This window comes from Scyliorhinus torazame, chromosome 16 (genome assembly GCF_047496885.1).
Source record: "Scyliorhinus torazame isolate Kashiwa2021f chromosome 16, sScyTor2.1, whole genome shotgun sequence".
In the NCBI taxonomy this organism is placed as follows: Eukaryota; Metazoa; Chordata; class Chondrichthyes; order Carcharhiniformes; family Scyliorhinidae; genus Scyliorhinus; species Scyliorhinus torazame.
Window position 1 is genome coordinate 96,664,529 of NC_092722.1, and position 14,639 is coordinate 96,679,167.

The 14,639-nt window shown below is 49.9% G+C and overlaps 1 protein-coding gene across 1 annotated transcript in view; it reads left to right on the forward strand.

Moving 5' to 3' along the window:
* hk1 (hexokinase 1) overlaps window positions 1–14,639 on the forward strand; it is a 328,092-nt gene that overhangs the window by 235,804 nt on the left and 77,649 nt on the right. Inside the window, exons 12-13 of the mRNA XM_072478763.1 lie at window positions 2,663–2,782; window positions 2,944–3,039. Of these exons, the coding sequence (XP_072334864.1) occupies window positions 2,663–2,782; window positions 2,944–3,039 (216 nt within the window). The remainder of the gene's footprint in view (window positions 1–2,662; window positions 2,783–2,943; window positions 3,040–14,639) is intronic.

Here is a 14,639-nt window from a genome sequence, read left to right on the forward strand (position 1 = left end):
CCTCATTATCACAGAATTCGCTCCAAAGGGGCCATCCTTTCCCTTTCAGGTACTTTCTGATTTCCTCTTCCCAAACGGGACACTGTCCTACTCTACTGCTGGTTGCTGCGACCACAAATTATTCAGGGTTCATGAGGCGTTGCATTGCCTGCACTGCCATTTTTCCTCTCTGAATACTGCTCTTAAAATTTGGAATGAGGGGTACTAAGGCGGTGCTGTAAACACGGGTACGGCATTCGCTATTTTCCGGAATACAAACTCCCGACAGTTTTTCGCAACAAAAATCTATCAGTTTACCTTATAGCCCTGTTAGTTACGCATGCATTAACACACTTCCGAATTATGAGGATTGATCAGAACTGCTTGAACACTTGTGGTTTTTCTGTTCCCAATTGGATTTCTAATTCAAATTTTTGGGTTCTCCCGGAGTGGTTAAGCCACTTCTAAGTCGGGTCCCGTCAGGATGTCGCCAGTAATATGTTGCTAACTTTTGGTTGGCTCTTAATTCGCAATTTGGTCTGTTTGTTTAACCTTTGCTCTTGAGTCGCCAGGTATCTTTATGATACCGCCACGAGGTTCAAGTTCAAGTACTGATCAATAACTCAACACACCAATTAGTAAGATTCAAATCAAAACACATTTATTATACACAGTAAATCACTACTCATGCATAAACTCTACTTTCTAGGCTTTTCCTATCACTAAAAGGCCTAAACCTAGCTTCGGACTGGCCCACCAGGTCAGGGGAACAAATGGCCTTTCGTTCAGGTCCTGAGTCTGCAGGATTCAAAAGCTGGTATGGACTGGTATCTAGGAGCGCCTATCTCGTAGCGAGCATTGACTTGAGACTTACTTGGTTGGCGGCAGTGAGGCAGGTTGTCAAGGGTTGGTTCAAGTTGCTGAGTGACCCTGCCAAAGAAGGATGATTTGAACTTGGGGGCTTTACTTTATAGTCCCCAGGGGCTTCCCGCCCTTCGGGGCGGATCCTGTACCTGGTTCCAAGTGATTGGACTACTTTCTGGTCACTTGGATCGATTTCTCCAATGCTGGAGTGGTTCCCTGATCGTTGGGCGGTCCCTAAGTGTCCGTTGGCCTTCCTTTGTCGTGGCTCTTGCTGGCGCCGAGGAGTCTGGCTTGGCTTTATTTACCTTAACTGTTGCCATTGTGCCTTGGAATCGCACATTAATATGTAGATGGCTGCTGCATTACTATGTAGATGGCTGCTGGTTTCAGTGCTGCTGGTTGTTTTGCAGGTTCCAACATACATGATTTCTGCACTTGCTAGTCTTTGCCTGTGTTGGCTGAATTTCCCTTCATTCTTTGCGGTTCTCCATTTTAAGTCGGGAAGTGGCCAACCCAGGTGGCTACAGCACTGCCTGAGAGTGTGGTGGAGGCGGGGTCAATCAAGGCTTTCAAAGAGCAGAAAAGAATTGCAGGACTGTGGGAAAAAGATGGGGGAGTAGCACCAAGTGAACTACTTCTTCAGAGGGCCAGTGCAGGCCCAATGATGTGCTTTGGTACCGTATCCATTTTTTTTCCATGATTTTCCAATAGGTCTCAGTATCCCTAACAATGGGAGACTCCTGAGGTCTCAGGTTCGATCCCATCCCCAGGTCACTGTCCGCGTGGAGTTTGCACATTCTCCCTGTGTTTACGTGGGTTTCGCCCCCACAACCCATAGATGTGCAGGGTAGGTGGATTGGCCATGCTAAATTGCCCCTGAATTGGAAAAAATGAATTGGGCACTCTTAAATTTGTAAAAAAAAACACTTGGAGGCTCCTTAACCTAAAGATTTACGGAACATTGTGTCCCATTGTGCTTGTGACAACTCTTTCGTAGAGCATTCCCAAACTAATCTCTCTGCTCTGCTAGCTCCTCATATATATGTATGTATTAAACCAGGTCTAATTTCTGGATCAGCAGATGCATTTCTAATTCTGTCCACACCCCTTAAAACTGGCCACAGTTAAGATTGGAGTTCACGGGCTGGATTCTACGGCATCCCAGCCGCGTGTTTCTTGACAGCGGGAAGCAGCAAACCATTCTCTGCTCCCGTGCTGTCAATGGGAATTCCCATTGAAGCCACTCGACGCCGTCGGGAAACCAGCGGTGTGCTGCCAGCGGGGCCAGAGAATCCCACCGCCAGTGAATGGCCGGAGAATTCCGGCCCGCAAATCACAGAATTATTTTGTTTATCCGTCCCTCCCTTCTTGAGCAAAGTTGATACAAAGACCGCTCTCGAGTCATACAGAACACCTGCATTATTTAGGGAGGTTTGGGAAGGGGGTTGGTCACCAGCCTCTGTTTGGCCTATTAAAGAGCCAATAGGAAGGGAGCTTTCTTTTTTCCACTGCTTTTGGTGACAGATCCCAGAGTCCCAAAATGTCAGGTTCCAGATTGATTAAGAGAAGTTCACTTCAGCTCTGTTAGATTGATAACATACTCCTGCTACTGATTATATCGACATACATACACTGAAACTGTCTTCATTGAGTGAATCTTTATTGAAATTAACATCCCATTGGCTGGAGAAAGAAACAGCACCAAGCAGGATATAACCAAAATGTACAAGGGTGAGAGATACTAAAAATAATTCTATTTATTATGTGCTGATTATCTACCAATAATAATTAGATAGTTGTGAATTCTTCTGATTTTCAGCTATTTGACCACATTGTTCATTGCATCTCTGATTTCCTCGATTACATGGGAATGAAAGGTGCTCGGCTTCCTCTTGGTTTCACATTTTCTTTCCCTTGCGAACAGAAGAGTTTGGATGAGGCAAGTCCGTTTATATATAAAATCATAAAAATATATTCACTGGTGCTTAATCTAATGTGATACTAATGTAAATATATAAAGAATATTGTTTGTAATAGTACATAGTTATTTTAAAGTGCTTTCCAGACAACTTGTGGAATTATTAAAGTTTTTTTCCTCAGGGTATTCTTCTAACATGGACCAAAGGCTTTAAAGCAACAGATTGTGAGGGAGAGGATGTAGTTACTATGCTAAGGGATGCCATTAAAAGAAGAGATGTAAGTTGTATTTTTGTTGTATATTTTTATATTTGTTTATAGGTGGCCATTACGTAGGCTATTATAGAAGCATTGAAATAGAAGTTAATCATTTAGTCCACTGAATATTCGCCATTGTATGTAGAGTTACATCGGACATACAGTTCGGAAACAGCAGCCCATTCAACCTAACAGTCCATGACAGTGTGTCTGCCCCATTTGAACTTATTCCCATGCTTCCTACCTAACCCTTTCACGATAATCTTTCATTCATTTCTCTCTTGTGTGTTTATCTGGTTTCCTCTTATGTGCATCTACACTATTCACCTCAACTACTGCCGGAATTCCCCGGTGGTCGAGATTCACTTTTCCCGCTGGCAGCGCACCCCCACCAGCAGATTTCCTGGTAGTGTGGGATTGTTTAAATAGGTAATTCCATTGACCGGCGGCAGGAAGATAGAATCCTACCACCAGTAAATGGCACACCACCGAGAAACACATGGGGCGGGATTCTCCGAGAACCGTCGGGGTGGGCAACTCCGGCGCGAAGGAGTGACGGGAACCACTCCGGTGTCGGGCCGCCCGAAGGTGTGGATTCCTCCGCACCTTCAGGCGCTAGGATGCCGGAGTGATTTGCGCCGCGCCGGCCGGTGCGGAAGGGGCTTGGCATCACGCCAAACGGTGCCGAAGGACCACCGCCGGCCGGCGCAAGTTGGCGCATGTGAGGAAGCGCCAGCGTGTGCTGCCGTCATTCCAGCACATGCGCAGGGGGGTTCATCGCCACGTCGGCCATGGTGGAAGCTGACAGCAGCCGGCGCGGAGGAATAGAGTGCCCCCACGGCACAGGCCCGTCCGCGGATCGATGGGCCCCGATCACGGGCCAGCCCACCGTGGTGGCACCTCCCGGGGCCGGATCCCCCCGCGCCACTCCGAGGACCCTGGAGGCCGCCCGCGGAGCCAGGTCCCGCCGGTAAGTACCTGTTGTAACATACGCTGGCGGGACCGGCCGAAAACAGGCGGCCACTCGGCCCATCGCGTGCCGGAGAATCGCCGGGGGGGCCCGCTTCCAGCGGCTGCCGACTGGCGCGGCACGATTCCTGCCCCCGCTAAATCCCCGGCGCCGGAGAATTCGGCGGGGGAGGGATTCACGCTGCCCCCCCCCTCCCCCGGCGAGTCTGCGACTCAGCGGGGGGGTGGGAGAATCCCGCCCGTGGTTGGGGGTCCAGAGAATCCAGCCCACACTCCGAGGTGCGGAGAAACGGCCGCGGGCCGCTGGAATCGGCGGGGCCGCCGAATCTCCGGCCCGGATAGGCCGAGCAGCCGCGCCATTCCCACCGGCGCCGTTCACCCCTGGTCGCTGATGCGCGAACGGTCGAGGAGGGGGAGAGAGAGAGGGGGGGGGGCTCCTTCGCCGGGGGGGGGGCTCCTATCTATGGACAAACACGACCAGGTCCCTTTGTTCCTCAGAACCTCCTATTGTCAGGCCATTCATTGAATATTTCCTTATCAAATTACTCCTTCCAAAGAGTACCATCTCACAATTTTCAAGGATAAATTCCATCTGCCACTTTTCTGCCCATTTGGCCATCCCGTCGACATCTTCCTGTAATCAAAATCACTCAACCTCAGTGTTGGCCACCCGGCCAATCTTTGTGTCATCCGCAAACCTACTGATCCTACCTCCTACATATGTCACTACATATGTCGTTTGTATGAATGACAAACAATAGGGGACCCAGCACAGATCTCTGTGGTACGCCACTGGACACTGGCTTCCAGTCACTGAAGCAGCTGTCTGTCATCACCCTCCGTCTCCTACAACTAAGCCAATTTTAAATCCACCATATCAAGTTACACTGTCCCCCATGTGCATTTGCCTTCTTTATAAGTCTCCCATGCAGAACCTTGTCAAAGGCTTTGCTGAAATCCATATGAACTGCATCAACTGAACTGCCCTCATCTGCAGACCTGGTCACACCTGCTCAAACAATTCAATCAATTTGTTGGGCATGACATCCCTCTGAAAAATCAATGCTAACTATTCCTGATCAAACCTTGCCTCTCCAAGTGGAGACAGATTCTCTCCTTCAGAATAGTTTTCCTACGACTGACGTGAGACTCACTGATCTGTAGATCCCTGGCTTATCTCTACAACCTTTCTTAAATAGTGGGACCACATTAGCTGTTCTCCAGTCCTCTGGCACATCCCCCGTGGCCAGAAAGGAATTACGTATTAGGGTCAGAGCCCCTGCAATCTCTTCCCTCGCCTCCTACAGCATTCTGGGACACAATTCATCCGGACCTGGAGATTTGGCCACTTTTAAGCCTGCCGACACCTCCAATACTGTGTCACTTCCTATGTCAACCTCCCTCCCCGAGTTCCACACCCACATCCTCATTTTCTTGGGTGAAGGCAGATGTGAAGTGTTCATTTGACACCCTACCAATGTCCTCTGGCCCCACCCACAGATTTCCCCCTTGGTCCCTAATGGGCTCGACTCTTTCCCTGGCTATCTTCCCATTGATATACTTATAGAATATCTTGGGATTTTTCCTACCTTTACCAGACAGAGCCCTCTTTATCTCCTAATTGCTTTCTTGAGCTCCATCTTACACTTTCTGTACTCCACTAATGCTTCCATTGATTTGCTTCTCTTGTACTTGCTGAAAGCCTCTCTTTTCCTTCTCATTATATCCTGAATGTCTCTGGTCATCCATTGTTCCCTGGACTCTTTCATGTTACCCCGGAGGGAACATGTTGGGCCTGTACCCTCCCCATTTCCATTTTGAAAGGTCCCCATTGTTCTTCTGTAGATTTTCCCAAAGTAATGGAGGGAAAATCTTATGAGGAAAGGCTGATGGACTTGAGGTTGTTTTCGTTGGAGAGAAGAAGGTTAAGAGGAGACTTAATAGAGGCATACAAAATGATCAGGGGGTTGGATAGGGTGGACAGTGAGAGCCTTCTCCCGCGGATGGAAATGGCTGGCACGAGGGGACATAACTTTAAACTGAGGGGTAATAGATATAGGACAGAGGTCAGAGGTAGGTTCTTTACGCAAAGAGTAGTGAGGCCGTGGAATGTCCTACCTGCTACAGTAGTGAACTCGCCAACATTGAGGGCATTTAAAAGTTTATTGGATAAACATATGGATGATCATGGCATAGTGTAGGTTAGATGGGTTTTGCTTTGGTGCAACATCGTGGGCCGAAGGGCCTGTACTGCGCTGGATTGTTCTATGTAACTCTTTCCGGTCTACCTTGGCCAGGTGATGCCATATTTTACTAAAATCCCCCATTCCAAAACATTATTTTTTTGCAACTTGTCTATTTCTTTGTCCACAACAAAGTTAAATTGTACCATGCGTGGTCGCTATCACTAAAATGCTCCTCACCAGCACCTCAACCACCTGCACGGTTTCATTTGTGGGCAGCACGGTAGCCTTGTGGATAGCACAATTGCTTCACAGCTCCAGGGTCCCAGGTTCGATTCCGGCTTGGGTCACATCTGTGTGGAGTCTGCACATCCTCCCCGTGTGTGCGTGGGTTTCCTCCGGGCGCTCCGGTTTCCTCCCACAGTCCAAAGATGTGCAGGTTAGGTGGATTGGCCATGATAAATTGCCCTTAGTGTTGGGTGGGGTTAATGGGTTATGCGGATAGGGTGGAGGTGCTGACCTTGGGTAGGGTGCTCTTTCCAAGAGCCGGTGCAGACTCGATGGGCCGAATGGCCTCCTTCTGCACTGTAAATTCTATGTAAATTCCCCAGAATTAGGTCCAACACTGCACTGTCAGCACTGCACCTTTCCTTGTTGGACCCTCTACTTTTTAAGCTAAAAGGTTCTCCTGTAGACATTTTAAGAACTCCTCTCCATCTAAGCTATTAACATGATGACAATCCCAATTAATTTTTTAAAAATTATATATTTCGAGTTCCCAATTAATTTTTTCCAATTAAGGGGCAATTTAGAGTGTTCAATCCACCTATCTTGCACATCATTGTGTTGTGGGGAGAAACCCATGCAAATACGGGGTGAATGTGCAAACTCCACACGGACAGTGACCCAGAGCCGGGATCGAACCTGGGACCTCGGCGCCGTGAGACTGCAATGCTAACCACTGTACCATTGTGCTGCCATGGCAATCCCAATTAATGTTCGGAAAGTTGAAATCACCTAATATTACCTATTATTATTTTTACACATCTCTGCGAATTGCACACATATTTGCTCCTCAATTTCCCGCTGACTATCTGGGGGTCTGTAATAAACACCAATGAGGCAGTCCTTTTTTTATTCCTCTACCCACAAGCTTCATTTGATGCCCCCCTCCAAGATATCTGGCGGGATTCTCCCTTCTAAGTCCCCACGCCCGCCAGAAAACGGGCTTTTACCTGGAAAGTCCGGGGTGATTCTCCGTCTTCAAGTGGGCTAGCAGGGCCCCGGCGTGCATCCCGCAGCTCTGGCCGCCGGCGGGGTTCTACAGTTACACCCGCGTGGTAGCCACCGATCGCGGGCCTGGCCACCATGGAGGCCCCCCCGAATCGAACCCCTCCCGCTGCAAGAACGCCGAGGTCCCGCCGGGTGGAACCACATGTGAACCACGCCGGTGGGCACTCGGCCCGTCAAGCGCGGAGAATCGCCGCGGGAGCTGCTTTCGACAGCCCCCGACCGGCGCTGCATCGATCACACGCGCGTGACTGGCTGGAGAATCGCATGCCGGCGTGGGAGTCTATTTTGGGTAATTCTCTGCCCCGGGGCGAGCACGATTTTGGCGCGGAGGGTCGGAGAATCCCGCCCATCATCTCTCCTTACTGCAGTAACTGCCTCCTTAACTAATGATGCAATGCCTCCTCCTGTTTTATCCCTCCTTTGTCTCGTCTGAAGATTCACTATCCCAAGATATTGAGCTGCCATTCCTGCCCCTCCCTTAATCATGTCTCCGTTATGGCTACTATATCCCAATTCCATGTGGCAATCCTTGCCCTCAACTCAGCCTGGTATTAAAGTAGAGGCCATCCAGCCTTGTCTTACCCCTTGAAACTTACTACCGCTGTATTCCCTCTGACTTGATTGTTTTTCTGTGTTATGCTGTGTCACTATTCTGTGTCCCCTCCCCCTGCTGAATTAGTTTAAACTTCTCCCAATAGTACTAGCAAACCCACCAGCAAGGATGTTAGTCCCGCTCTGGTTCAGATGTAGACCAGCTTGTACAGGTCCCACCTTCCCCAGAAGCAGTCCCAGTGGTCCAGGAATCTAAAACCCTCCTTCCTGCACCAACTCTTAAGCCACATATTCATCTGCGCTGTTCCCCTGTTCCTGTACTCGCTAGGACGGGGCACTGGCAGAAATCCAGAGATTACAACCCGATTGGTCCTGCTTTATAGTCTGCTGCCCAACTCCCTGCATTTTTGATGCAAGACCTCATCCCTCTTTCTACCCATGTCATTGGTGCCAAAGTGTACCGTAATAATCTTTATTAGTGTCCCAAGTAGGCTTGCATTAACACTACAATGAAGTTACCGTGAGAATCCCCTAGACGTCACACTCCAGCGTCTGTTTGGGTGCACTGAGGGAGAATTCAGAATGTCCAATTCACTTAACAAGCCCGTCTTTCGGGACTTGCGGGAGGAAACCGGAGCACCCGGAGGAAACCTACGCAGACACGGAAGAACATGCAGACGCCGCTTAGTCAGTGACTCAAGCTGGGAATCGAACCCGGGTCCCTGGCGCGGTGAAGCAACAGTGCAAACCGCTACCGTGCCGCCCTCTGACCTCTGCCTTATCACCCTCCACCTTCAGGATGCCCTGCAGCCATCCCGGACCCTGGCACCAGGAGGCAACACACCATCCTGGAGTTATTTTGATGGCCGCAGTAACGTCTATCTGTTGAGGGGCCAATCACATGAGGGCATAGTTTTAGGCTGACGGCAGGAGATTTCAAGGAGATTTAAGAAAGAAAAATAATTGAGGGTGGTGAGAATATGGAATGCGCTGCCTGGAAGGTAGTGGAGGCTGGAAACCTCACAACCTTTAAAAAACACTTGGGTGAGCACTTGAAACACCATGACATTCACGGATATGAGACAAGTAACTTCCGGTTGCGGCTATGCGGAGCTAAGTCGCACGTTCGGCAGCTCCCGTCAGAAACTGACTTTTGGGCTCTTTTGAGGGGCCCCAACGGCATTTGTTCGACGGTTCCCAGTGTGGGAAGATGACAGTACGGTTCCCCCGGCACTGTATGGATTGGACCAGGAGTGGAGCGGTCAAAAAAGTGATTTTGGTGCAGCGAAAAGTGCAAGGGAGGAGAAGCAAGATGGCAGCGGGTGGAGACCAAGCAGCGTGGGCGCTATGGTCGCAGGAGCAGCAGGACTTTCTCAAGCGCTGCTTTGCGGACCTGAAGGCAGAGCTGCTATAGCCGATGAAGGCGTTGATTGACAAGCTGGTCGAGACTCAGAAGGCCCAAAGGGCGGCGATCCGGGAGGTGCGGCAAAAGGCCTCGGAGAACGAGGATGAGATCTTGGGCCTGTCGGTGAAGGTGGAGACACACGAGGCGCTGCACAAGAAGTGGCAGGAAAAGTTTGACGACATGGAGAATCGCTCAAGGAGGAAGAATCTTCGGGTTCTGGGTCTCCCGGAGGGAGTGGAGGGGTCAGGCATCGGGGCATACGTGGTCACGATGCTTAACACGCTGAAGGGCGCGGGAGCATTCCCGAGGCCCCTGGAGCTGGATGGGGCTCACTGAGTCCTGGCGAGAAGGCCCATGGCCAACGAGCCACCGCGGGCGGTACTGGTGCGGTTCCACCGCTTTGTGGACAGGGAGTGTGTCCTGAGATGAGCCAAAAAGGTACGGAGCAGCAGGTGGGAGAACACAGAGATCCGAATATATCAGGACTGGAGCGCGGAGGTGGCCAAGAAGAGGGCCGGCTACAACCCGGGCAGCACGGTAGCATTGGGGGTAGCACAATTGCTTCACAGCTCCTGGGTCCCAGGTTCGATTCCGGCTTGGGTCACTGTCTGTGCGGAGTCTGCACATCCTCCCCGTGTGTGCGTGGGTTTCCTCCGGCGCTCCGGTTTCCTCCCACAGTCCAAAGATGTTCAGGTTAGGTGGATTGGCCATGATAAATTGCCCTTAGTATCCAAAATTGCCCTTAGTGTTGGGTGGGGTTACTGGGTTACGGGGATAGGATGGAGCTGTTGACCTTGGGTAAGGTGCTCTTTCCAAGAGCCAGTGCAGACTCGATGGGCCAAATGGCCTCCTTCTGCACTGTACATTCTGTGATAAGCTAAATTCTGTGAACCGGGCTAAGACGGTTCTGCATCGGAAGGGGGTGAAATTCAGGATGCTGCAGCCGGCGCGATTGTGGGTCACGTTTCGGGGGGGGGGTTGAGACAAGGCCGCAAAAAGGGAGCTGCGCCAGAGAGGGCGGGGCCGGCTTGGTGGGGAAGCACGGGCTTTTTCCCGTGCTAGGGAAGGAAGGGGGCGGGGCCGGGGGGAAGGGCGGTGCTGGAGAGGAGCGCACACTGATTGCCAGGAGGAGGCGGGGGGTCGATGGAGTGGCGGGAGAAGTCAGGGTCAGCAGGAGTCAGCTGACTTACGGGAGTGCCATGGGGGAGCAATAGGGGGACCTAGCTGGGGGGGGGGGGACTGGGTTGCTGTTGTATTGACCAAAGGGGAGATGGTGTTCAGAGAAAGAGTCGGGGCGGGGGTCCGCCGCCTGGGGGAATGGAGGGTACGGGGGGCGCGGGCACGTGGCTGACCTAGAAAGGGAGATGCCTAGTCGGCGGAGGGGGGGGGGGGCCTGATCCGGCTGATAACTTGGAATGTAAGAGGCCTGAACAGGCCGGTCAAGAGGACCTGGGTGTTCGCGCACCTAAAGGGACTGAAGGCAGATGTGGTTATGCTCAAGGAGATGCATTTGAAGGTGGCTGATCAGGTTAGGCTGAGAAAGGGGTGGGTAGGGCAGGTTTTCCACTCGGGTTGGACGCGAAGAATAGAGGGGTGTCGATTTTGGTGGGGAAGCGGGTGTTGTTTCAGACGCTGAACATCGTGGCAGATAATGGAGGTCGGTACGTGATGGTGAGTGGTAAGTTGCAGGGGTGCGGGTGGTACTAGTGAATGTGTATGCCCCGAATTGGGACGATGCCGGAGTCATGAGACGCATGCTGGGTCGGATTCCGGACCTTGAGGCAGGGAGCCTGACAATGGAGGGGACTTCAACACGGTGTTGGACCCAGCACTGGACCGCTCTAGGTCCAGGTCGGGTAAGAGGCCAACGGCGGCCAAGGTGCTTAGGGGGTTTATGGACCAGATGGGGGGAGTGGACCCATGGAGGTTTGCGAGGCCGAGGGCCAGGGACTTTTCTTTTCTTCCCCACGTCCATAAAGCCTACTCCCAGATAGATTTTTTCATTATGAGTGGGGCGCTAATCCCGAGAGTAGCGGGCACGGAATATTCGGCCATAGCTATTTCAGACCATGCCCCGCATTGGGTGGAGCTGGAGTTGGGGGAGGAGAGAGACCAGCGCCCGCTGTGGCGCCTTGATGTGGGACTGTTGGCTGATGAGGACATGTGCGGGCCGATTCGGAATGTGCACACTCCGCGTGGGTTTCCTCCGGGTGCTCCGGTTTCCTCTCACAATCCAAAGATGTGCAGGTTCGTTGGATTGGCCATGCTAAATTGCCCTTAGTGTCCAAAATTGCCCCCTTAGTGTCCAAAATTGCCCTTGGTGTTGGGTTGGGCACTGGGTTATGGGGATGGGGTGGAGGTGTGGCCTTGGGTAGGGTGCTCTTTCCAAGAGCCGGTGCAGACTCGATGGGCTGAATGGCCTCCTTCTGCCCAGTAAATTCTATATTCTATTTACCACCTCTCCAATATCCATATCATTCCCGAAAGTACTGATCAACCCTCACACTCGAGTCTAAATCATTTATATAAATCACTAAAAGCAAGGGCCCCAAATTGATCCCTGCAGACCCCACTGGACACATGCATCCAGTCTGAAAAATACCCCTCGACCATGACCCTCTGCTTCCTGCCATTCAGCTAATTCTGGATCCAAATTTTCTTGGATCCCATGGGCTCTTACCTTTGATATCAGTTTCCTATGTGGGACCTTAACAGAGGCCTTGCTGAAGTTCAAGTGGACTATGTCAAATGTATTGCCCTCATCTATACACCAGATCACCTCTTCGTAAAATTCAATCAAGTTGGTCAGACATAACTTCTTCTTAATAAAATCATGCTGACAGTTCTTGATTAATCCCTGCCTCTCCAAATTCTGTCTCACAGAATTGCTTCCAATAGTTTCCCCACCACTGAGGTTAGACTGACTAGCCTGTAGTTTCCTGATTTATCCCTTCTTGAATAATGGTACCACATTGCCTATCCTCCAGTCCTCCGACACCCCCCCCCTGCACCCCCACCCCAAGGGTTCCCTCATCAGCTGTTGAAGATTTTTGTTCCCACTTGCATACGATTGTGCCTATTAATAATCGAGTTGATGAACACACCACAACCACTTTCTTAAAAAACACATTGATCCTTTTAATCTTGAAATGCTGCAAATCTGATCGAAAACCAAAAAATGTTAGAACTGCAGAGCACGTCACATCTGACAGAAGAAAGGCAACTAAAACATGATCTGGATTTTTTCACCACAGATATTAATTGTATTTCCAGAGCTTTATTTTTAGCCCTGTTTAAGTTAGGTAAACATGAACAGATCTTTAAAGTTTATAAATTATGAAAGACATTAATCCAGGAAAAGCTAATGCTGAGTTACTACGAGCAATTGCATAAAATGTCACTCACACACTGCTGCAGAGCCTCCTCAGTTGTTTTTTTAAGGCTGTTTTCAATTTAAATTATGCAGGATTTCTCCAGAAAACTGCAGGAGAAACTATTTGCTTCAATAAACATTCCAACGAAGGGAGAAAGATGATTTATCATCTCCTTACCATCACTCAAATCATATCTGACACCAAGAAACTGTCTCTTCCATCACATGCATTTCCATTCCATTTGTGCCAGACTTTATTTTGACAATGGAGTTTCACACAAGCACCCAATTATTGTCAGCAGCATGCTGAGCAGGCGGATAATTTGGTAAATCTGTGAGCATATTTGGCATTAGTGCTGCCATTTCTGATCTCCACATCCCAACCCGCATTCTGTCTTGTCCTCATAGCTGAACATGACATTAAACACTATGAAGGTGGAGAAGTAGGCTGCAAGTGTTGGGCACACTGGATAAGTGGGGCTTGTTCAAGGATCAGCTACTGCGTGTTCTTGATAAGTATGTACCGGTCAGACAGGGAGGAAGGCGTCGAGCGAGGGAACCGTGGTTTACCAAGGAAGTGGAATCTCTTGTTAAGAGGAAGAAGGAGGCCTATGTGAAGATGAAGTGTGAAGTTTCGGTTGGGGCGATGGATAGTTACAAGGTAGCGAGGAAGGATCTAAAGAGAGAGCTAAGACGAGCAAGGAGGGGACATGAGAAGTATTTGGCAGGAAGGATCAAGGAAAACCCGAAAGCTTTCTATCGGTATGTCAGGAATAAGCGAATGACTAGGGAAAGAGTAGGACCAGTCAAGGACAGGGATGGGAAATTGTGTGTGGAGTCTGAAGAGATAGGCGAGATACTAAATGAATATTTTTCGTCAGTATTCACTCAGGAAAAAGATAATGTTGTGGAGGAGAATGCTGAGCCCCAGGCTAATAGAATAGATGGCATTGAGGTACGTAGGGAAGAGGTGTTGGCAATTCTGGACAGGCTGAAAATAGATACGTCCCTGGGACCTGATGGGATTTATCCTAGGATTCTCTGGGAGGCCAGGGAAGAGATTGCTGGACCTTTGGCTTTGATTTTTATGTCATCATTGGCTACAGGAATAGTGCCTGAGGACTGGAGGACAGCAAATGTGGTCCCTTTGTTCAAAAAGGGGAGCAGAGACAACCCCGGCAACTATAGACCGGTGAGCTTCACGTCTGTAGTGGGTAAAGTCTTGGAGGGGATTATAAGGGACAAGATTTATAATCATCTAGATAGGAATAATATGATCAGGGATAGTCAGCATGGCTTTGTGAAGGGTAGGTCATGCCTCACAAACCTTATTGAGTTCTTTGAGAAGGTGACTGAACAGGTAGACGAGGGTAGAGCAGTTGATGTGGTGTATATGGATTTCAGCAAAGCGTTTGATAAGGTTCCCCACGGTAGGCTATTGCAAAAAATACGGAGGCTGGGGATTGAGGGTGATTTAGAGATGTGGATCAGAAATTGGCTAGCTGAAAGAAGACAGAGGGTGGTGGTTGATGGGAAATGTTCAGAATGGAGTACAGTCACAAGTGGAGTACCACAAGGATCTGTTCTGGGGCCGTTGCTGTTTGTCATTTTTATCAATGACCTAGAGGAAGGCGCAGAAGGGTGGGTGAGTAAATTTGCAGACGATACTAAAGTCGGTGGTGTTGTCGATAGTGTGGAAGGATGTAGCAGGTTACAGAGGGATATAGATAAGCTGCAGAGCTGGGCTGAGAGGTGACAAATGGAGTTTAATGTAGAGAAGTGTGAGGTGATCCACTTTGGAAGGAATAACAGGAATGCAGAATATTTGGCTAATGGTAAAGTTCTT